The 24,191-nt window shown below is 33.8% G+C and overlaps 1 protein-coding gene across 3 annotated transcripts in view; it reads right to left on the reverse strand.

Moving 5' to 3' along the window:
• SEMA3A (semaphorin 3A) overlaps positions 1 to 24,191 on the reverse strand; it is a 465,628-nt gene that overhangs the window by 139,029 nt on the left and 302,408 nt on the right. For all 3 annotated transcript variants that reach the window (XM_049641371.1, XM_049641370.1, XM_049641368.1), the window contains 2 exons: positions 15,068 to 15,225; positions 10,017 to 10,079 (listed from right to left, as the gene is read on the reverse strand). In XM_049641371.1, coding sequence (XP_049497328.1) covers positions 10,017 to 10,079; positions 15,068 to 15,225 — 221 coding nt within the window. The remainder of the gene's footprint in view (positions 1 to 10,016; positions 10,080 to 15,067; positions 15,226 to 24,191) is intronic.

Below are 24,191 nucleotides of genomic sequence, written 5' to 3' on the forward strand. Positions count from 1 at the left end.
AAAGAATCCAAAGCAGGCTCCAGGCTCCTAGCTGTTAGCACCAGACACAGGGCTTGAACCCATGAGTGGTGAGATCATGATCTGAGCCAAAGTCAGACGCTTAATTGACTGAGCCACTCAGGTGCCCCTAACTTATTCTTAATATAGGAAATCATCTGTTTATTTGATTTGAATATTTCCACCTATGCTCACCTCTCACACCATTCACTATAGTGTGCAATACCTTTGGCAAGAACTCCATTATGAATTGTTCCTTCCTTTTAAGGACAGATAAGGGAGTTTAAGCCCATACTTGAGGATAAGGAGAGGTGGATTTAGTAAAATTGGTATGGAATATTAAAAATATGTGCCCATTTTTGTTACAAGGGAAATTACATGTTGTTCATTAGAATTTTCATAAAATTCCAGTCTTCCACGAGTGGAGGACTATAAGTTATAGTCACTCTTTCCATCAAAGTGGTAGATGGCATGAATCACTGTCAGTCAAACAGCAAATGCAGCAATTATTAAAAAGTTGTGGCAGAACTGTACTGTGTCACTTGAGATAAGCTGGAACTACAGTGTAGAATTCCCTTTTCCATAAACTGGTTAAGATTGGCCATAAAGTATTTTGCATGAGATGTGCAAGGCAGAAGTTGAACTGCAACCATAAAAGTCCCAAAGTTGTTCTGATCTGCTGGCCACCATGTTAGCATTGGGCCTGCCCCTCCTGCACCCTCTACCAGATCTTATTTGCTAGCTTCTGTAAGATCTGGTCCTGGTACTTGTGCAGCTCCATAGCAAAAAGCATCAGCTTCTTCTGTAGGTCACCCAAGTCATCAAAGTTGGAAGTGGTAAAAGAGACACCAACTCTAGTTTGTCCTTGTGGATCACAGTTTATCCTTGCGAGTTTCAGTTGGTCCTTGCTCTTCCCCACTTAATGTCAGCTTTTCTTCCCTAGTGCCAGTCCTGGTGACCCACAACAATGTCAGGCCCATCACCTGACTCAAGGGCAATAGATTCCAGAAATCCATGGATTTCTCCACCATCTTCCACAACTGTATAAGGTCAAGTCCCTGTTACAAAATCCTTTTTAACATTGCTCATACAAGTTCTGGCCTCTGATCAAACCCTAACATATAAAAGGCTATATATATAACTTACTACCATAAAACAGCTCATTGTGATATATTATAAGGGGAACATGGATCTGATCCATTTAAAAAGAAAAATACAACTTATTGGTTGATCATTCTGTTTCCAAATGCAAATGGTTATTCTTTTTAAAATGCATATTAAGACTTAGAATCAATAAGTTATACTAATTTTGGTATCTCTTTAAACACAATACCAAAAAAATATTTTGATTCACACACATGTACACACGTACATATATACACACAGGCAGTCTATATTTAATACGTTGTATAGCATATAGGATAGAGAGTATAATATATTTAGTGTGCTTAGCACTCAATTTGAATGTGATTATGACAATCTCCAAGAGTGTTCTGTTCTAAATGCATAAAAGCTAAAAACAAAGTTTAAGATTCTCAGTCTCCTGAAATAGTGTCAATTTTTTAGATACTATAATTTTGCATCCTGTTTTCCTTACCACCCTTAAAAATGTGGTAAAGAAAACTATATAAAAATTAAATGATATAAAAAGAACTTTAGGAAAGTTTTGTGATGTCCGATAGACATAATGGCGATTTTTATTGCAACATGAACAAATCAAAGAAAAACAGTCAAAAGTTGACCATAACCTATTTGCCTTGAGACAGAACATATCCAAGAAAAATATTTCCAGAGTTCATGTTAGATCTATGACACGATGGTCAGCATACGCATTGAAAATGAACAGAAATCTAAACCTTAAGATTAAGTGCATAGACAAACAATACCAAAGATGACCATGAGAAGCTACGTGTCAGTATGACCTGGAACACCTGCTAACTATGTAGTTAGAAAACCCCAGAGGAACTGTCCAAATCATTCTAATAAACCTTAGAAAGCATAAAATGCTTACTACACTCTAAAAGTATGTATACTGATATCTGCATGAAATACAGTGTCCAATCAAATCTAGATAACAGTTTGTCAACCAATGCCAAATATATGAATTTCACTTCAACCACTGAGGGAGGGAGCCAATTTAAAAAATATAATCTAAAATCTGTAAACTCTCTTCAAGTTTTACATACTGTTCCTATTTTAAGTGCTAGCCTTACTTTGTAAGTGCATTTAAAATTTAATCCCGAACTCAAAAGATTACCAAAAAAACAAAACAAGAAACAAACCCTAAGTTTATATATATGAGACTCAGACTCGGTCCATAGCAATTCAAACACAATAATTACTGTCTTATTTTGCCATATTATAAAACACATTAATTCAAAATATGAATAAAATCTAGTTTCTAAAATATCTTTAATGCCAAAGCTTCATTTTTGATGCATCTTCTACCTAAGATACAAAACTGATTCTTCCAGTTGCTTTGAAAGGAATTGCATATCTTTTTTTAAGCCTATTTATTTATTTTGGGAGAGAAAATGTGTGTGCATGTGCACACAAGCAAGGGAGGAACAGAGAGAGAGAGGGTAAGAAAGTTCCAAGCAGGCTCCATGCTGTCAGTACAGAGCTTGACAAGGGCTCAAACCCACGAACCATGAGATCATGACCTGAGGCGGTATCAAGGCGCTTAACCAACTGAGCTACCCAGGCGCACCAGGAAAACATGTATCCTATAACCAAATACGAGTTACAAAAATTAGTTAATAAAAGCAGTGCATTTAGAGCAGGTGGTATATACACTAAGTTCCCATTGAGTGTTAGTTTAGTCCACTTGTGTGGATATTTTTTTTCTTTTTTTATTGAAGCATAGAAGACACACAATGTTACATTAGTTTCAGGTATGTAACATAGTAATTCCAGAATTCTGTATGTTATACTAAGCTCACCTCAAGTGATCATTATTATTATTATTACTTCTGAATGCTGAATTTAAACTGTAATCACTTTGCTCAGTTTACCTGATATTGACCCCCAAGGAGAAGAACACATACATATGTGCATGTGCATAAAAATCTATGTTCATTTCTGTGGCTTTTATAAGACAAGATTTTCACTGTGTTTCACGAAAAATGAGTGGTCCGGGAGCGCCTGGGTGGCTCAGTCGGTCAAGCATCCGACTTTGGCTCAGGTCATGACCTCGCTGTCCGTGAGTTCGAGCCCCACGTCGGGCTCTGTGCTGACAGCTCAGAGCCTGGAGACTGTTTCAGATAGTGTGTCTCCCTGTCTCTCTGCCCCTCCCCCCACTCACGCTCTGTCTCTTTCTCTCTCCGCAAAAATACATAAACTTAAAAAAAAATGAACACAGTGAACATAGTCTTTCATCATCTAAAATGCCTGCAGAAAATTATAACCAATATTGTCAAGAATTGTAAAGGGTCTATGATTTTTTTCTAACTTAGATGATAACAAGTTATTCAAATACAGTTTCATTCATGCTGGCAGAATATACGTGGCTCTTGAATCAGAGACAAAGGACATTATTACCCACAAAAATAATAGTCATTGTACCAGCATTCCCATGCTGGTTCCCCAAGCTCCAATTCCTAGTGCACAGTATAAAGAGGATCTGGTGACAACCTGTACGTGCACTGAGTTCCATTACAGCAGAGAAGCCTTGGGTTAAGGGAACCTGAATATTTTATTATAGTCACAAGCATGCTTGCCATTATATATTGAGGGAGATGTTAGTTTACTGTACTGGATGGTAAGCATACCTGCCCTGTGCCCCGTGGGAGACACTACCTCTAGCTGCTCAAGGCTTGCAAACCAGCCTTTTGTTTAAGAGGGAGACACTATGTTCCAAGTCTCTTCCCTATACAAATATCCTTCAAATATCCTTTAAAATTTTCTGTAAAATGGCAGTTAGGGCCTCTATTCATCAGATATGCAGAATTATATGAAAGACCCATGAAAAAATATCTCCCAATGATTATACATCAAGGTTTTGAGATTTAATGAAGCCTTATGATTTCTGTAGAATTAGGAGGTAATTCAACCATCCATTTAAAAAAAAATTAAAATGCCTTGAATTCCTTAGAAGAAAATTTTTAAAAAATTAAAGTTGATGCCAACTTTGACCTTTAAAAAAAGGTCATATGTATCCTTAAAAAATGAAATTCACTCTAGAAAAGCAAATGAATTTCAATGACTAATGTGCATTTTGGACTGTACTGAAACTTAAGATTCATGTGTGGCTTCAAATTCTCCATTGCATTCACTTGGCAAAAAATAGTGTTGCTAAAGCCCTGTAATTTGAGCCATGATAAATTTGATAGACATGTTATAATACATCATAGCATTAAAAATGAATAACAACTAAGGACAAAAATATAAAAATAAATCCCTCAAGAATTGCAAAAATGTCCCAAAATTCAGGTGCATGACAATACGCTTTGAAATGTTTCCAACAATAGCGATGTTATGAGAATCTGCTTTTTTTTGTTCATCTCAGATGGTTGAAATTTTGATTTCCAATGATGTTCAAAATATTTCTAACAGTCATACGGTTGCCATTTGGTTTTATTGAAACTTAGTGCAAAGAGAGATGGTTTAGTAGGATAAACAAAGAAGATACAGAGAGCTATTGATTCGAAACAGATTCTTTTACCAGCTTAGCATGTATTCAGTTTTCATTTGCAAAACAGGGTCAAGGAAGTTAATCCCTCAATAGAAATGTTATTGTGAATAACAGAGTGGATTTTAAGCACCAGGAAAAATATCAAAAATGAAAGTAAAGGTGAATAATAGCAGTCAGAATAGAGATATCTGGATTGCATTTATCTTCTTATTCAGGGACTCTGTCCAATAATATTCTATGTATTTTTTTTTCAAATTACAACTCTCAAGTTACAACAATGGAAAAGTTCACGAGCATTTCACTCCCCTACTATAGAAATGCCCCAACAACATAAAAGTGTAGATAAAGCCTGCTACACTAAGAAAGCGTATTAGGAATATAGCCGGTATATTCACTTCCACAAAAGGAAAACAAAAATAAATTTAGAGTAATGTTGTTGTCAGAAATGTCATTACCAGCAGTCTAAGACCCATTCATATTCTCTTTCTCCCTTGATCTACACATATATGTAGAAAGAAAGGAAATATAAATGTCTCTCAGGATGCAGATTCCTTCTTTACCACAAAGTCCATCTTTGTGGATAGCTGGCTTGAATTCCAGCTGCTGATTTAACATATGTGTTTGATACAAAACTGAGCCATGAGAAACGATGGTGTGTATCTTTTCAGCTGCCTGGCAGGATAGGAAAGGGTTCAATTTTCTGTATGATGCTACACTCAGCGAACTAGCTAGGTTCAGGAACTATGGATGTACAGGAACTATGAATGTTCAATCTAGTGGCATATCCTGACTATCCAGGTGGCTGTGTTGTCTTAACCATCTTACCCAGAATTAAGAATGACCCACTTTCAAGGTATATATATCTGAAATATATATTATATATCATATATATATATATGATATATAATATGTATCAGTCAGTGCCTTTGCCTTACTTTGCCTATCGTACTCTTACATCTAAATCCAATACTGAGAAGACAGCACTTCCTCCAGGAAGGTTTGTTTAAAGGAGCTTTATTTCTAGAGGACTTCTTAAGAAAACACTAAAACCAGAGGGAAACAGTAAACTCAGATCCTAGAAACCATGGAGAGCATTCAGGCAGGTCATTAGTTTACTTTTCTATAAATGTTCAGGTCAGTTCCTATTTTGGTTACAATTCTATCTTGGAGTCCCAATGGCTGCAAAAACTACTAAGCCTCATTCCTGTGGCTTTCAGCATCACAAGAATTCTTTGAAAGGAATTATTGTCCATATGTCACAGCTGACTATTATTTACTCAAGATACAGTGCAGAATTTCTATCAAACCATCCATGTCACTTCAAAAATCAGGTACTGGATGTAAATTCTTAAAAACTCTTTACTGTTAGTATTTCTTGCTAAGTGATTAAGAAATTATTGGTAAAAATACCAAAGCTATTTTTTTATGTTTATCAGGGAAAAAATGTTAAAAATCCAGGAAGCCTACTAATTGCTATTTTTCTAAAATCATGTATTAGGGAAGAAATGGAAAAATGCATTTATATATTAAAGTTCAAAAATAATGAATAAATGGCACATATTTTATTTAAATGAAATATATATGTAAATTAAGTTACATAAATGAGGTTATCTGAAAAGAAATTTTAATAAAATGCATTTGAAATGCACAAAATATATTTTGAATAATAGGTCAATGAAAAGCATTATTAAAGGAATAAGATGGGTTACCAGAAAAATAGTAAGAAATCTATTTTCCTATTTGAATATATTGCTGTTGACAGCTAGAGGAAAAATACATTTTTAACCAAAATATATGAAAACTGTTACATTTTTATTTTATCAAATAAGTGCTAAGAAAGAGAAAACAAAATATGCTGGAATTGAACTGCTATAATTTAACAGAAGATAAAGGAATAACCAAAACACAAACACTTTATCATGTTACATTAATTAGTTGACTTTTAAAAAGATTAGTATGGCTAATATTACCATATCATTAAACCTTCAAAAATTTAAGTATCTCAATGCACACATAATTACCTATCTCTACCATAATTTATGGAGTATGACTTATAAGCCTTCAGAATGTTTATTACAAAGTGCTATGAAATGATCACATGCAATTAATACCTTGTATCCGACTTAGCAAACTCTATATGTCTTAGTTCCTTTCAATTTAGTTCTATGAAAACCACAGCATTTTCAATAAGCCTAGAAAATAAAATAAAGTTGCCTTTCTTAGAGAGGAAACCTCTGAGGTCATAATTAGGGTTACCCTTATGGCACTATGCAGATCATGACTTTATTGCACCTGCTGAACTAACTGCATCTGTGTTAACACCAGAATCCCTTGGTGTTTAGTACTTATACCAAAGTGGGAGGGGAGGGAAGGAAGAAGAGGAGGGAAGGGCAGATGAGAGGAGAGCCATAAAAGATAAGGGAAATACAGTGAGGTGAATTTTGGAAACCACAAACACTAAAGATTATGTGCTATCTTAGTAAATGAGTAAGCTGATTCAATCACTATATCAAATACACTCAGTACTTGCCTATAGTGCTTATTATAAATGCTTATTATAAAATCCAGATAATTTGTCAGATAAGTATCATATTATCTTCAATTTCAAAATTGAATTGAATTCAGAATAGTGCAACACTACAGTGATCATGATCTTTAAAGAGGATCAAATTAATTTCATGAATGATGTTTTTGCTAAGAAATTGCCTAAGCAACTCTATTACATGTTCCAGGGACACTAATAATAGTTAATATAAATTTTGTACAATGCATTATAGCCTATGCAATAATTTCATTTGTGATTGAGTCTTACAGGAATGCTGTGAGCTGGTTGTTACTACGTCCACACCCTTGATGCGACCAGAATAGGTAAAGTATTTATTAGTCCTTTACTGTTTCTGTGTGTTAACAGGCAAATTCAAATCCATATATGCCACATGACACCAAAAACTTCATCAGAAGCACAGACATTCTGATCTCAACTTCTAGCATAGTACTCAAAATGTTCTAAAATTATGGATGAAAAGGCTTTGAATGAATATTCTGAATCACTGTATTTTCTGATCAAGAAAACGGAAGTAGTGATACCCACCTCATAAAGTTGTCATTAAAATTACATTTACAAAATAGCATTTAAATCATCATAGTACTTGACACAGGAAAGATTCTCAATAATTATACGTATTCATGTCTTCACTTGTTAAACTTCAACAGAAATGGAAAGAGTCTGTTTTTAAAAGTCACAGGTGCATACTGGTAAAATCTCTACTTCTATCCATCCTTAGTTAGTATCACATTGAAATCTTTCAAAATAATCTGTTAATGGTAAGCATGGCATTTTAACGTTAATAATGTTTTGTGTATTCAGTTATGGGTTTTTTTGCCTTAGACTTACGAAGTATTTTCTTCTTTTAAATAATTTTCACAAAAACTCTTAAACTTGTTTCTCCCAATTGTAAAATATGTAATGTCTCATTTAATGGATAAAATAATAAAGCACTCCAGAAATCAGAATACCTGCATAAGTACAGTTAATGAGTCATTGGGGGTTTCAACATAACATTCCTGACTTCTCTGGACTCCTACACCATTGTTTTTTTCTCTTTACTCCTTTCCAATAGTCCTAACATAAGTATCAACTTGGGACAGTTTAATATTTGACAGAACACACTTTTTTTTTTTTTTAATGTTCATTTATTTTTGAGAAAGAGAGACAGACAGAGCATGAGCAGGGGAGGGGCAGAGAGAGAGGGAGACACAGAATGTGAAGCAGATTCCAGGCTCTGAGCTGTCAGCAAAGAGACCGACGTGGGGCTCAAATTCACAAATGATGAGATCATAACCTGAGCCAAAGTCAGGCATTTAACCTACTGAGCCACCCAGGCGTCCCTTGACAGAACGTTTTTGTGGTCCACTTTTACATAGCCAAAAAAATGTTTACTATGAAGGTGCAATGTAACTTATCACTATATTTAAGGTGAAATTTTCAAGGATGAAATTTGCCATGTTTGCTAATATGTAACTAATCAAAGCCTGTGCTTTGTCCTCTTTTATCTATCTTCCTTCACCACCAGCCAACACTGTTACCAGATTGAGATATTCTTTCCCCATGAATTCAGACTCCACCTCTACATCATTCTAAACATATGCGTCATGTTGTGGGCAGCTGCTACCAATCAATCAGGTTGTCTCCTGAAAATATCTACATATCTATCCATCTACAAATATATATATACATACACATACACACACACACACACACATATGCACACACACACACACACACACACACACACACACACAAGCAGGTTAATGTGTGTCTTTAAGCACCTAAGATAAATTTCTTTTAAATGCCAATATGTATACAAAATATATAGGATTTTTCTTGTGTTTTAGACACACAAAAATAAGACACAAGATAAAATACATTATATCTGTTTTGTTTTAATTCAAAAAAATTTAATGGTTTATTTTTTAGAGAGAGACAGAGTGTGAGCAGGGGAGGGGCAAAGAGAGAGGGAGACACAGAATCTGAGCTGTCAGCACACAGCCTGACGCGGGGCTCGAACTCACAAACAGTGAGATCATGACCTGAGCCGAAGTAGAACACTTAACCAACAGAGCCACCCAGGCACCCCTAAATTATATATGTTTTAAATCCTGAAATTCATTTTACTTTATTGATTTAAATGACTATAACTGCCTTTTATGATCTGTGCAAATACTTGGCTATACCTCAAAACAGTGACCCACTTAATTTTACTAACAAAGTTTGCCTCAGAAAAAAATGAATGTACCTTTTGATAAAGGTAAAACCATTGTTGGATTGCTTACCATTCCTCTTTTGTTCAATGCCTATTACCTAGTCAAGACAATGCCTACTACCTAGTCATTACTCAATCCATATTTAAGAAATCAGAGGAAGGATGGATGGATGGATGGATGGATGGAAGGAAGGAAGGAAGGAAGGAAGGAAGATGAAAGGAAAGGAAAACAGAAAAAGAAGAGAATGCAAAGAAGGAAGAAGGGATAATTTAATCATGACTCAGAGGCAGAAAAATTTCATATCACCCAAAAGGAATTCAAGAAGAATTAACATATGAAAACAAATTTGTACAAAGAAGTTGACTTGCTGAATGTAAGTATATATGCTACAAAATTGCATTTTGTTAATTATCTTTTGTATACATGTAAATCTTTAGGCATGTTTTACCTTTACCCACTTCTTTATATAAAAATACCACTATCCAAAATTAAATACTTTTTTGTTTCTAAAAAGTGATTAGGTTCACAAGTATAGTGTTTACTTAATACAACACTAAACAAAAATGATGACAGAATAATAAATTATGTAATTACTAAGATAATTTAGTTGATTGATACTTACCAGGATATCTTTTCCAGCCCATTTGCATTCATCCCTTCTGGTAAAAGATACTGGCCATACAATCTAAGGGCAGAGAAAAAACATAATTTTACGCCAATTAAGTTCTCTAAGTGATCCAACATTATAGTCTGTTAGACTAAGGTGGGACAACTTAAAGATAAGTTCCACAAAGCATTATGTGGGAGGAAGGTTTCAGCTTAAACTCTGCAGTAGCATCTATTTATTGGTATGAATGTAAATCATGCAATCTCTGCCTACCCATTAGACTTTGCTGTTTATGAAAGTTGAGCAACACAGAATTTATGTAGTCAGTAGATTTAAGCAGCGTGCAGAGAAGAGAACTGTCAGGTTGGGAGAGGAAGATCATTTTGAGAAGATGTGAAAATCTAGCGAAGGGAGATAGAAATAAACATAAAAAAGTGTCTAACATTTTTCTAAAAGAATCTGTCTTTATTATAAAATAGTCATTTTGAATTTAAACAGGAGGTGCTCTGGGTCCTTTTCCCTAATTCAAATTTCAGCATGACACTCTAGAATGAGCAATTGATAGGGTTAAGAAAACCTCATTTTAGAAAGGAATTTTTTTTTTTTTTTTTTTTTTTTGGTGGGGGGAAGCACAGTAAGTAGGTAAGAGTAGCATTATATACTTTCTGGAGATAAAGAAGGAAATGAATTTCCAAATAGATAGCTCTAAAAACTTTGCCACTGTGGGAAAAACTTAAACTAATTGAAAAACAATTGTTTTCATCCCTAATATTTCCCCTTCATTCTTTGACAACATTTATGCTAAATTCCAAAGGTTTCTATACAGTATAATTACAATGACAGTGGTAAGCAGGCCAAGATATTATTGGTGGTTTAGGGGATGGTGGATGTATTTTTCTTTATAATATTAATACAAATATCCTCATCTAAATTTTAATATAAAATTGTTCAGTTCCTCAGGGCAATTCGAATGAGTCCTATCTGTATTGCGGCAGAACAATTGAATTTTTTTCTTTAATTCATCTTTCTCATCTGGTAACAGTTAATTGCAGGAAAAAAAATGTCATATGTAAAAAAAAAAAAAAAAATCCAGACATGGTGCAGTCACTCATTCATGTCTGTGTTAGTCTCAAAATGACTGATCATCTTTTTTGGGATCCTCAAGATAATTCAGTATAAATGGTCATAAACAAGCCTCAAGATAATTCAGTATAAATGGTTATAAACAAGCCTCAAGATGATTCAGTATAAACGGTCATAAACAAGCCCCTAGATAATTCAGCATAAATGGTCATAAACTTGTGCAAGGGCTATGATATTCAATCTAGGGAATCAAAAAACAAAATATAACACATTCATAAGCAAGAATTTAGGACATATTGAAATAACCTATGATGGCATAACAAATGCATTTCAGCTCTGTGTCACAATTATAAAAGCCCTAAAAATTTTTGGTTATACATTCATTTTTACCATCTGAAGCTTTTAATTTATGTATTCTTTTTCATGTGCTTTTCTTTTCATGTTTATCTGTATATGTAAATTAGAACTGTCATTTGATTTGTTCCACAAGGATCTTACAAAGTAATCTCATAATAAAAAAAAAAAAATCTAAGCACAATAAATGCACGTCCTTAAAATTCACATTACCCTGACTTCTGGATTACTAGAGCGGGTGCTGGGTAGTCTGTTCCATACATTCCACAGCTCTGTCTTCACTGTGGCTATGGAAAGCCCAAGCGATCTATTCTTATTTAAAGTTTATACCGGTAGATAAAATATAAATTTCATTTAAAACACGACAATAATATAGAGTATAGGGGTAAGATTTACTGACTCTCACATTAAGCTTGCCAGTTACATTTCACAAAACTCACAGATTATTAAAACCTAATTTTTAACTGAAAAAGGCAAGTCATTTTCTCATACTTTCCTAGCTCTTGAATGCTGGTGGTGAGATAGCATGGGTCTCATTTTGTCATTTTTCTCTTATGTCAAATGTTGATAAAAAATAATGTTGATAACATTTATGCTCAATTCTCTCATACTTAGAGGAGTGTGTACTCTCAACTTTCTAGAGTTCCCAGAGTTAAATAAATAAGTATAGCTTAAAAATCTGGCATTGGGGCGCCTGGGTGGCGCAGTCGGTTAAGCGTCCGGCTTCAGCCAGGTCACGATCTCGCGGTCCGTGAGTTCGAGCCCCGCATCAGGCTCTGGGCTGATGGCTCGGAGCCTGGAGCCTGTTTCCGATTCTGTGTCTCCCTCTCTCTCTGCCCCTCCCCCGTTCATGCTCTGTCTCTCTCTGTCCCAAAAATAAATAAAAAAAAAACAAAAACAAAAAAAAAACAAAAACGTTGAAGAAAAAAAAAATCTGGCATGAATAAAATAAATTTTGGTATATAATATGCTATTCTGGAAAGCAATTTATGGGCATAACTCTAAGTCAGTGAAATAAATATATATATTTACTTTATATAAAAAATATAAATGTATTTAATTGTCATTTCCAACAGTATCCTCTTCCATAAAGAATAATTCCTATTTGGTTATATTTGTTTACCTGTAGATATTTTTGTCTTCTTTGCTCAAAAAGTCTCAATTAACAATGCCTAAATTTCTTATGCTCAAATTCAAAGTGTTTCATGATGTGTATTACACTTTCCTTTCTTCATGCTTCTATAGTTCTATTCATGACAGCGCCTCTCACTCATAATTTTATAAATAAGCATTTGTGCCTTAAAGAAACAGCATGCTTTTATGAAGGTCTAGAATCTTTTCATGGTTCTTCCAAATCTGAGAATGTGTTATCTCTAATAAGGATTGGCCTAATATATACCTTTATGCTCATAATCTTATATTTAATATTATGTTGTAAGTCCCTCAAGAATTATTTATGATATCCTATAGGGATCCTTATAAAGTTTATTACAAGAGTAGATGCTTCAGAAAATGCTAAATAACATCATACAGAGATTATAAAGAACATTGATAGACAAATGCATGTGAATTCTTAAGTAAACTAGATTTACTCCTATGGACAGTGTGGTATAATTAAATAATATGTTTGGAATGAATGTTTTAGACTTAGAAATATGTCTTCCATTAGAATAATGATTTTAAATGCAAGAGCAGGAGCTATAACAACACTATGAAACTGGGCAAGTCACCTAACTTGAATTAATTCATTACTTCAGTATCTATTTATTGTAAGTCTAGTTGGTAGAAGATACTGTGATTATATCAAGGGCATACAAATGGCTCTGGGATTTTCCTCATCTATAAAACAGCAGGTTGTCTCATACAATAATTAAGCCTTTTCAATTTTAGAACAAACTGAGTATATAAACTAAGAATTTTTATTATTTCATTATTCAGAGAAAAATGCCAAATACATTAAATACATATTCTGAGGTGTGATATTACTCATATATTGTCTATGGATAAAAAATATATGTATATATATTTATGTTATATATATGAGTTTTACAAAATGATAAAACTATTATGAACACTGAAAACTTGAACTTATATATAATTTCCTACTATTAAAATACCAAATTTTTCTTAAACTTAGATTTTTCACTCATTATATAAAAAGGATGACTTATTTTCACTAAACAAAACAAAGCTGCTTATTTTATGACCTTTAGAAAAGACTCCAAGGTAAATATTTTTGTCATTTCAGAAAAACAAATGGATAACTAGTTTTCTTAGACAACAGATAACCTTAGGAATACTGCAATCATCTAAGAAGTCTTAGAAATCAAATAGATTGAAAAAATGAGAAAAAGAAATATCAAAGGTGATATTTAAATGCCGTATATTAATCTCTAAGTATATCGCTGCTGTTTTGTATCATATACGTAATGAATCAAATCTTTATGTACAGTCAGAATTTCAGAGTTTGGGTAGTAGGAAAGTAAAAGTCTTAGGTCCAGTGGTATACTCTATTAGAGATATGAATTAGCTTTGAATTTAATCTTCATTTGATCTTCAAAGCAATATTCTCCAACCAGGACAAAAGCTTTTAATAGAATTCATTACTTTTCAAAACTTATTGTCCAATATGTTAAAGTTTATCAGAAGTTTAGGAAACACCACTCTCTAAAGTCCTATAAGAAGGAAAATTAACATACATAAAAACTGATGTATATGTACTCTAAAAAAATATGTTATACTAGTACTCCTACAAAAGCCGTTACATAAAAGATTTTTGTTCCTCTGAGAATTATGACTGGAAATACTATGAAAAAATAATTGACTTTGAGTGCAGCATATGGACTCAGTAGCATAATTTGCACTAATTTTTCAATCCATGTTTATTTTCCAAACTGTATAGCTTATTAATTAAAGAAGCCAAAAACATGGTAGAGTAAGGATAAAACTGATAGACTGCAAGTGTCTAAATGACCACATTTGTAAAGATCTGACACTGAAAACTGATATTGCCAAAAAGTTTGCAAACTTTTTGTTTGAAAGGCCAGATAGTAAATATTTTAGGCTCTGTGAGCCAGATGATCTCTATCACAACTATTCAATTCTGCCATTGTTGAATGAAAGCAAACATAGACAATATGTAAATGTATGAGTGTCTGTGTTCCAATAACCATTATTTACAAAAACAGGTGACACACCAGATTAGGCATGTGTAAAATGATTGATGAACTCTGCATTTGCTGACAATATAGCGATATATACATACACATACATATACACACACACGGTAAATGACATCAATTATGATATATAAATATAATGGTTCAGATGTTTAGTTTTACACAGGAAAAATGATACAACTATGGAAGGATAAGCTTAAGTCAGCATTTCTTAAAATGATCATTTAACATACTATGGTTTTGTCCTTGATGATTTTTATGGTTTACTGCATCCATTGATTTGTGATAATCAAATCAATGCATTATTTTTATTTGCATCTGAAAAAATAAAATTATTAATTTAAACAGTTTTTTTTCAGTTGTAACACTATCAAATAGCTAGAGAATTCACTGTTAAATAGCTTGAGATGTTTTAAAGAAACTACAGTGTATACATTAGAATAAAGATACCTTTTGAAAATCCTTGATATTAACCAGGTTGAATGAAAATATGTGATCCTTCGCTCCAACATACAGCCTACTCCGTTCCTCATCCAAAAGGAAGGTATGATAACTGGAGCTGTTGGCCAAGCCATTGAAAGTGATCACATTGTTGGATTCCAACATTTCTGCAAGGTAACAAAGCAAGACATTGGGTGTTAATGTGAGGTCCTACATGAGCATGGACTATTGGTACATGGCAATCTACGGCCTGCTGTAGCTACAAATCAGTGGTTGTTCTTAATGGTACTAAGAAATATACAGGAGCCATTTTTGTTTGTTTGTTTGTTTACATTTCATGGAAAAGGAAGTCATATTCATTAGTTTGCTGATTTCATACTCAATACCATATACTTCTTCAGAAGAAAGGAACAGAAATACCTCCTCTGCACAACTGATCCAATGAAATCTCTGCATGTAATGATAAAATGAAATGCTCAGTATTGTATATAAAATGTCTTTAATTTTACAAAGGTTTTTTTAAATGGTTTCATTTGTTCCAAATCATTATCTAAAAGGAAAAGTGAAGCAGGCCAACAGAGCAGAGGCAGTATGAGGGAAACACTGTTGAACCTCCTAGGTTGTTTGAGGCTTCTTTTTACTAAGGAATTTTTACGCGTCTTTTTGACCATTAAATCATTAACTCCACCATCTAAATCTTTTGTAATATTTTGTGACTGACACATATACAGAAGCCAAGTTACGTTTTCATAAAAACGTAAGTTATATGAATTTTACTATCTGACTTCAATTTTTCAGTTTATTATCATTCTTCTATTTGCTTTTGCTAAGGGGCAAATCCTGACTTTTAGACCTATCCCTAAGTGAAGAAATATTTTCAAATAAAAACATTAATTGTAAGTCCACCTTTGCATTACAAAGGCAATTGTTGATAATCAACAAAGAGGTTTTTTTTTTTGTTTTTTTTACATATCAGCCTCAGTCAAAATTATGTACATATACCACCACAACCCCCTCTCATGGGATGGAAACGTTGAAGAGTCTCCAAAATTGTGTACTGAACCGATGATTCAGATTTGTCCAGGGCACACATAGTTGAACCCTTTCATCAACACCCACAAAATGCAGAATGTATTTTCCAAGGAGAGAAAGCAGCAATATAGACCCTTCCTCTATCCCAGTCCTGTCCCCCATACATTAGCTTTACGGTAAGTTTCCTTGCTGTATCTATTTCTTCTACTGCCTTCTCCATATAACCAAAAATATTATTTCAGTGGGGGATAAAGTTCAAACTGCTTAATTTAGCATTAAAGACCATCTCAGTTTACACCCCAACCCAGTACTCCTCCCTTATGTCCCCTATCCTGCAGGAAAATGTATCTGCAGTTGTCCACTTTTTAGCCTTTGCTGCCGTTGTTCTTGACATCTACTACTACATACCACCTTGACAAGGGTATCCATTCTTTTTTTTTAATGTTTATCTATTTTTGATAGAGCACAAGCAGGGGAGGGGCAGAGAGAGAGGGAGACACAGCGAAGCAGACACCACTCTCTGAGCCGTCAGCACAGAGGCCAACATGGGGCTTGAACCCACAATCTGTGAGATCATGACTTGAGCCGAAAGCAGACACTTAACCAACTGAGTCACCCAGGCACCACAAAGAGTATCCATCTGTAAGAGCTAGTTCAAGTGCAAGCCCCAAGAAATTCTTATAATTTCTTTGTAAATTACTCCTATAACTTGTATCACACTGTCAATCATTCATGTAAATGACTTATCTACCAGAATTAACATCCCCTCAAGTCAGGAAATCTATAATTAATAGCTCACTACCCACAACTCACATGGTTTCTTTTCCACATTACCAGGTCATTAAATATTAAATCGAATGTGTATTTTTTCTATGGATTTATCTATCCATCCATCTACTACACAAAATTATAAGAATTGTTAAAATTATTAAAATGTGATTTTCTAATTAATTCATAAAAAAACAGTATAATACTGGGCTAGCCTTTTCTCACCCTCCACACCCATTTAAAAAAAAAAAATGAAGAAAGGAAAGAAAAGGCAGGAAGGGAGGAAGGAAGGAGGGAGGGAAGGAAGGAATCAATTTGAGAATTTCATTCACATGAGTGACGTCTGAAATAAATGAGAGCTATTAGTTTCCAGAGAGAAAAAACCATAATTCACTACATGGTATCTGAATTTAAATGTCATCCTGTCACCACTTTCCGAATTATTGCAAATACTCAATGCTACAGAGAATGAATATAAGACTGAAATTTCCGGCATCCTGAGCTGTGTGAGGACGGCTACTGTAAAAGGCAAGGGTACATTACTGGACATGTTCAATGACTGACTTAATGGTTGTTCAAAGAGATAATAATTATCAAATAGAGAACGTGCCCTTCAGTATTCCTTCCAATTATAAAATCTATAATAATCCCCCCCCCCCCAACACAAGAGAAACAAAACTACAGGGAGCTAGACAAACTGAAAAGTCAGGTAAGTCTAAGCCAAGACAATTACATAAATATTAACCAATAGGAGGGTCCTTCAAGAGACACAAAGGTGAATTTTAATTGGAAACACACACAACTACATAAGGGAGGTCTAAGCATCGAGTGGAAAAAGTTATGGGAAGACAACTACTATACCTAGAGAACGCAGAGTCATCCAGTTACAGGTAAGAACACAAGTATCATCATAGTACTTACTAGCTGTGCAAACTAGGATGAATTCCTTATGCTACCTGGACCTCAGATTTTGGAAGATGGGGTTAATAATATATCTTCTAAGAGCTATTGTGAAGGTGAAATTAGGTAATTCATGTTAAATACTTAGAACAATAATTTGCACAGTAAAGCACACAATCACCTATGTGTATAAGTAGAGGTGAAATAGTAGTATGTTCAATCTTTTTGACCAGAAGTAGGAAATTAAGGTCCAGATGTAGCAGACTGAAAAAAAATTTTTTTTTTCTATCTATCTTACCATATATGCTAACTCATTAGCATTATCATTTTGTAAAGGGATAAAGAAAACCAATATACTTTTGATTTACATTAGTATGAAATATAAAGGTCCTTTTAAAAACAGTGAAATATTTTTTTGGTTTGCCAATTTCTATAACCTAAATTTTAAATAATAAATGTAGTGCCTATCTATATTATAATTCCAAACAATGAAAACATGCACCCAATTAAAAAAATACATTACAGGTTGAATTTTGTAAATTCGTTCAGGGAGAATCATTGGTTACTCAGTACAGACAACTTAGAGAAAAGTCTTTAGTGGTTTATGTATGACATCACTACGGAAACAAACTACGCTTTAAAAATATGTTAGTGCTAGATCATTTCATTAAACAAAGAGACAATATTTTCCTGGAGTATGGGTTAGCAGCTGTGTTTTCCATCACTTTCAAATATACTTGATTTTGCCTAATCATTCCTTTTTGCTCCAATTTCTTTAGATGTTCCTCTCTATCAAGGACTTTTTATATTTCATTACAACCAAGAAAAGAGTCTTTTTGAGACTCTCATGACACTGAGTCACAGCAAATTCTAGATTGCTTAGATTATCTCAATACTTTCCAGGGAAAAAAATACCTAGGTTAAAATCAGAGACGTTTTCTCTAAATCTAGATAGATCTCATATTCTTTAATATTCTGTTTTCCTTTTTAAATTTGTTATTTTTTTCCTATATGTAGATACATTCAGCTATACCTGATATTAAATAACTTCAACTTTGACTCTACTCCTTCAGAATTTTAGGACTTTCTTTTCAGCTTCTATTTTATAATTCTTAGTGTGACATAAATTAGAATTGGAACTAAAATAAGTATTCAGAAATGTGAAATGTTTAATATTCCACTACCTTTTCATATCTTGCCTATGTTCACATCCAGGAAAATAGCAACAAACATTAGAGAACAATCTAAACTTCTACAGAATCAATTTGACTATAATGAATCTGGTAGACCAAAGCATGTAAAGACACTAATTCTTTCTGGTGTAATTCAGCTTTTTCCTGGTTGAGACATTGCTTCAACCTCTACACGTTGTGGCAACCATAAAGAGAAGTCAATGTACAATTGTAATCAAAAGTGCCATTTCAAACAAGCACTCTTTAATGAACTTTTTATTCTGAAATACGAAAGGTGATTAAATAAGCATTCTATTTATTTCAGCTTCCAAAAATGATTTAGCGTCTACAATTTGTTTAATGACAAAATGGAAGCTATACCAATCAAAGAGTAAATAGTTTTTGCTCAATAGTGCTATTATCACCATTATAAGATAATGGAGACAGTAAGCATTAAGTGTATATAGATGTTCTGGATGGGAATCATTTCATATGATTTCAAGCAGCAGAGTGTTCAGTTACAAATAGATTACATTCTCTTGTGATATAATTCCAAAAAACAGTCTTATGAAATTCAGGACACATATATATAAAGTCCATATATCTATTTTTAATGTAATAACATGAGCAAAAGAAGAAATGAAACTATAATTGATGTATTTTAATTAGAGGATCCCACCAACTAATTATGGGAGAAGAACCATGATCTTTTCTAATGCATCTTTATTTCTTTGAAAGTTTATTTATTTTTGAGAGAGAGCACACAAGTGACTGGGGAGGGGCAGAGAGAGGGAGGCAGGTAATCAATCCTAGGCAGGCTTGGGGCTGTCAGTGCAGAGCCCAACACAGGGCTCCATCTCACAAACTGTGAGATCATGACCTGAAATCAAGAGTCAGTCAGTCAACTTACTGAGCCACACACAGGTGGCCCCCATGTCAATTCTAATTTTCATTCTACTTATTTATTTATAAATTTTGAGATCTGCCTTTTTTCCTGAATTCATCATAATCTATGTAGCTTTATTTGAATAAAGAAAAAAAGACACTGTTAGTAATTATTATCAGTAGATTAAGATACTAAAAAATTATTTTACGAGCTGATGTTCTTCTCATGTTTATTTTAATGTATGAAATGAAAAAAAATAATGGGAAAATTTATATCAAAATCATACATGACTACTGACCTCTACATAATAAAGCTGGATAGTTCCTGTGGTGTTCTGATTATCGTTAGGACAAAAATAGATTTCTACAGGTTATTGTATTGCAATAACCAGGTCAGATTCTCAAAAGGCAATGAAATGAATACAAATTTCTAGAATGTCAGACCGCCCAGAACTAGACATTTTTATAATAGGATGAGGAACTGTTTGACCTTCAAAATCAAACAATAGCCACTCTGTTCTTTATATTTCTGACTTCCATTATTGTTTCTCATTCTCTTGCTCTTCCTTCCTCTTTTTCTCTTCTTTCCTTACCCCTTCTTCTAAGTTTTATACCATGAAAGGTAACAGGATGCCATCAGTTACTGGATTCAAATTAATTGCCTGTATTCATTCATGGCTTTAGCCTCATGTCCTTTTTCTATGACTTGAACTTTGTCCTTTCACAGAACAAAGATCCCATTTAAAGTAGTCAAAGGCTGGATCTATAGGAAGCCAAATATTTTGACTAAATGATGACTATATCTAGATATTTGTAAATACTGGAAGGTTCACTGAGGTCCAAAGTTTTCGATGCTGTATTTCAGTGCTTCCTAGATTATTTTTTAAATTTCAAAAACTAAATTATTTCTAAAGCAAAATAGGAGCTAAAATAAAAGTTGGCAACTTTTTGTTGCATTATAAAAATAACAGAAACAAGTACTATTGACAGTCATATCATTTCATACAAAAAAGAGGCATTTTATTTAATAAAAAGAGCAAGAAGCAGCACACAAAAAGGATAATCCTTGGATACGGATAAATTTATATTGTAGAAAAATTCACCTTATTTTTACTACTTTATTTCACCAAGGACTTATTTTTAAAGACTATTACACAGAAGGGAAGTACCTTTCCACAGACATGTTTGGCAACTGCTTCTCTAAGATAAATTGTGTGAATGGTGAACTCCACTCACAGCATTTCTAGCCAGTGTATTTTGTCATTACATAGATACAGCTAATGTTAGTGGGTATCTACATGCTTTTATTTATTTGGTGATGCTGAGTATATGCTCTCAGTTCACAAAGTGTGGTATGTATTGTTCAAATATACTTAGAAAAATCTATCTTCTAATTTCATTACTAGTAAATACTTGAAATGTGCATCCAATTTTTACATCCTGGTCCGATGGTCACTTTTACATTAACTACTTTCTCCAGTCTATGCCAGATGCCACAACACTCTGTAAAACACAATCCCCCCACCTCTGCGTAGAACATTTCTCCAAGTTCTTCCAACTTATTTATTTATATTTGCCAAGGGTCTGATCTCTAATGTCTCCTAACACATTGAATTTATGGCAGGACTCTTCTCAGGTGCTTCTTATTTGTAGTTGACTTGGAGAGACTCCCTAATCAAAGTACAAGGTGCCCACATTTGAGTTTTAGACAAGCAAAGGTCCGTTACCAGCGCAAACCCAGTTTCTAAGCTTCTAGATACCACACAAAGAAACTATATTGTCAGTGAGAGACAATGTATTTTTCCTCAAATATGCTTGTAAAACTCAAGAGCAGGCCTATCTGTGATATTAATCTGTTTTTCACTTTTTACAATGTGAAACATATGTATGGAGAGTTACTTCCTACAGACTAATCTAATTCAACAAGCACATACCCAGTCTTTATTGTGTATAATACACAGGCATTGGCTAAGAAGTATGTGGAATATAAAGAGTAATAAAATCTTGATGGAAAGACAAATTCCCTCAAAGAAGCAAAAACTAAATGAACAGCATGAAGAATAATAAGAGCTAAGAAAGTTAAGAGGAGGGAGAAATTAATGCCTCATGGAAAAGTGGATACTCATTGGAGAAAGAGCTTGGCGATTAATCCTGGCCTTAAAAAAATGTGTAACGTATGATTTTGACCAGCAGGATGAGGTGTGGCAGAGCATTCCATGCACAGGACATGATAACGATCAGGAGACAGAAATAAGGTAAAATATAAGGTACAGTTTTAATTGCCTACTATTGCCAAAAACTGCTAAATGACTTATAGGTATATTCATTAAAAGTTTCATAACAAGATTATGAGGTGACAGTTCTCAGTCTCATTTTTTCTCAGACAGATATTGGAAATATCCTAGGTCACAGATACTATGTGGTAGAAAGTCAAGATATCCACTCCCATCTGACACCTGGGGCCGGTTCTTTTGGTCTTACCCTATTCTATCTCTAAGAAGGTAGAATCTTTGAGAATGCTAAGAACAGATTATTGAGAAAAAAAATGTAAGTTTGGTTATTTCTTACTATTACATAACTCACCTTAGTTGGTAGTCTCTTAAATCTTTATCTTATTTTCTCTGTACTTGATCTTTTTTTACACAGTAATAACTCCATGGGTAATCTTTTCTACAGGTATTTCTCGGTCACTAGCAGGATTTTGACGTCTTAAATGTCTATCTTCCAAGACAGATTTCCCTCTGAAGACCAAACAAGGGCTTACCAAATACTTCTATGTAGATGTTGTACAAACATGTCAGAGTTTGCAGGACTTGAACAGAACTCACTCCCTTTTCTTCATTCCATTACTGACATCATCACCTTTCTGTATGTTTAAAACTAGATGCAGGTATCACTCAATCATGTAACCCAGAGCCTCTTCATCATCCATCGGTCCAATCCATCACTCCACTTTGTTAAACGCTACAATAATTTCTTGTGTATTTTCCTTTGCTTACATCCTCATTGTCAGTGTCATAATTCATTTCCTCATAATTTCTTCCTTTATTATAATTATATTCTAACAGAACTTCCTCCGTAGGTTTACACTAACAAACCATGCTAGTGCTACCTCCAGAATAATTTTCTACAAAACAAGCTGAGAAAAAGTCACTTTTACTCTATCACTTTCCTTTGAATCTCACATGGAAAAAAGAAAAGAATAAGAAAACAGAGAAGAATATTGGTCTTAAATGAAGACAGGAAGTAACCCCAAAGAAATATCAAACCACAAATTAGTAATAAAACATGTCCAATATAGCAAAAGCATGAAATGTTTCGAGACGGAATGCTGAAATCTGGCATTTACCTTCATATACTCCAGGTAGGATCGAATTAGTAATCAAAAGGTTAACAAATCATAAAAGTTGTATCCTCAAATGCTTAATTACAGAAACAAACTCTAGGAATCCATATGGCTATTATAGGAAAATGTCCATAAAAAGTGAAATTACACCTAAAGTACAAAGGTGGCATTACCACCACCACCACCACCACCACCATCATCACAAGTAACACTTGAATGCAAGGTACTGTTCTAACCACATACATACAGCGGATTATTATATATAAAGTGATCACAGTGCTATATGAGTCTAATTATCTGTAGAAGAAATGGCTAACCATCTACTTAATTAATTATTGAATTTGAGATCTAAAAAAACCTTTAGACTATAAAGTCTGAGTACTTTCATTTACAAAAAAGCATAAATGACTTTACAATGAATAGTTGCAGAGGCCAGGTTTATATTAAATTCTCCTGGCTATGGGGCGCCTGGGTGGCTCAGTCGGTTAAGCGTCCGACTTCGGCTCAGGTCACGATCTCAAACTCTGTGAGTTCGAGCCCCGCGTCGGGCTCTGGGCTGATGGCTCAGAGCCTGGAGCCTGCTTCTGATTCTATGTCTCCCTCTCTCTCTGCCCCTCCCCCATTCATGCTCTGTCTCTCTCTGTCTCAAAAATAAATAAAAACGTTAAAAAAAAATTAAAAAAAAAAATAAATTCTCCCGGCTCTTAGTTTAATGTTCTTTCTAAATAAATCTCTAGAAAACTCAAGACTTTAATTTTCTCCTAATTTGTTTCTGCCTGATCTTTGATAAGTTTTTGTACAAGTATCTGCTCAAAAAATAAAAGCTGCTAACGATTTATGAGGAAAAAAAACCTAATATAAGATACTAATTTTTACTTCTTCTTGGAAAAAAATGAATTTAAATATCATTATTAGATAAAGCAACTAAATGTTTTAATGTGACTAAAAGTGATTAATACAACCCTGTATTACAATTGATCACTTATTTCTGTGCAAGATGATTAGTCAGTAAAAGTCTCCAATTAAAGTA

Source organism: Panthera uncia, chromosome A2 (genome assembly GCF_023721935.1).
Source record: "Panthera uncia isolate 11264 chromosome A2, Puncia_PCG_1.0, whole genome shotgun sequence".
Taxonomy (NCBI): domain Eukaryota; kingdom Metazoa; phylum Chordata; class Mammalia; order Carnivora; family Felidae; genus Panthera; species Panthera uncia.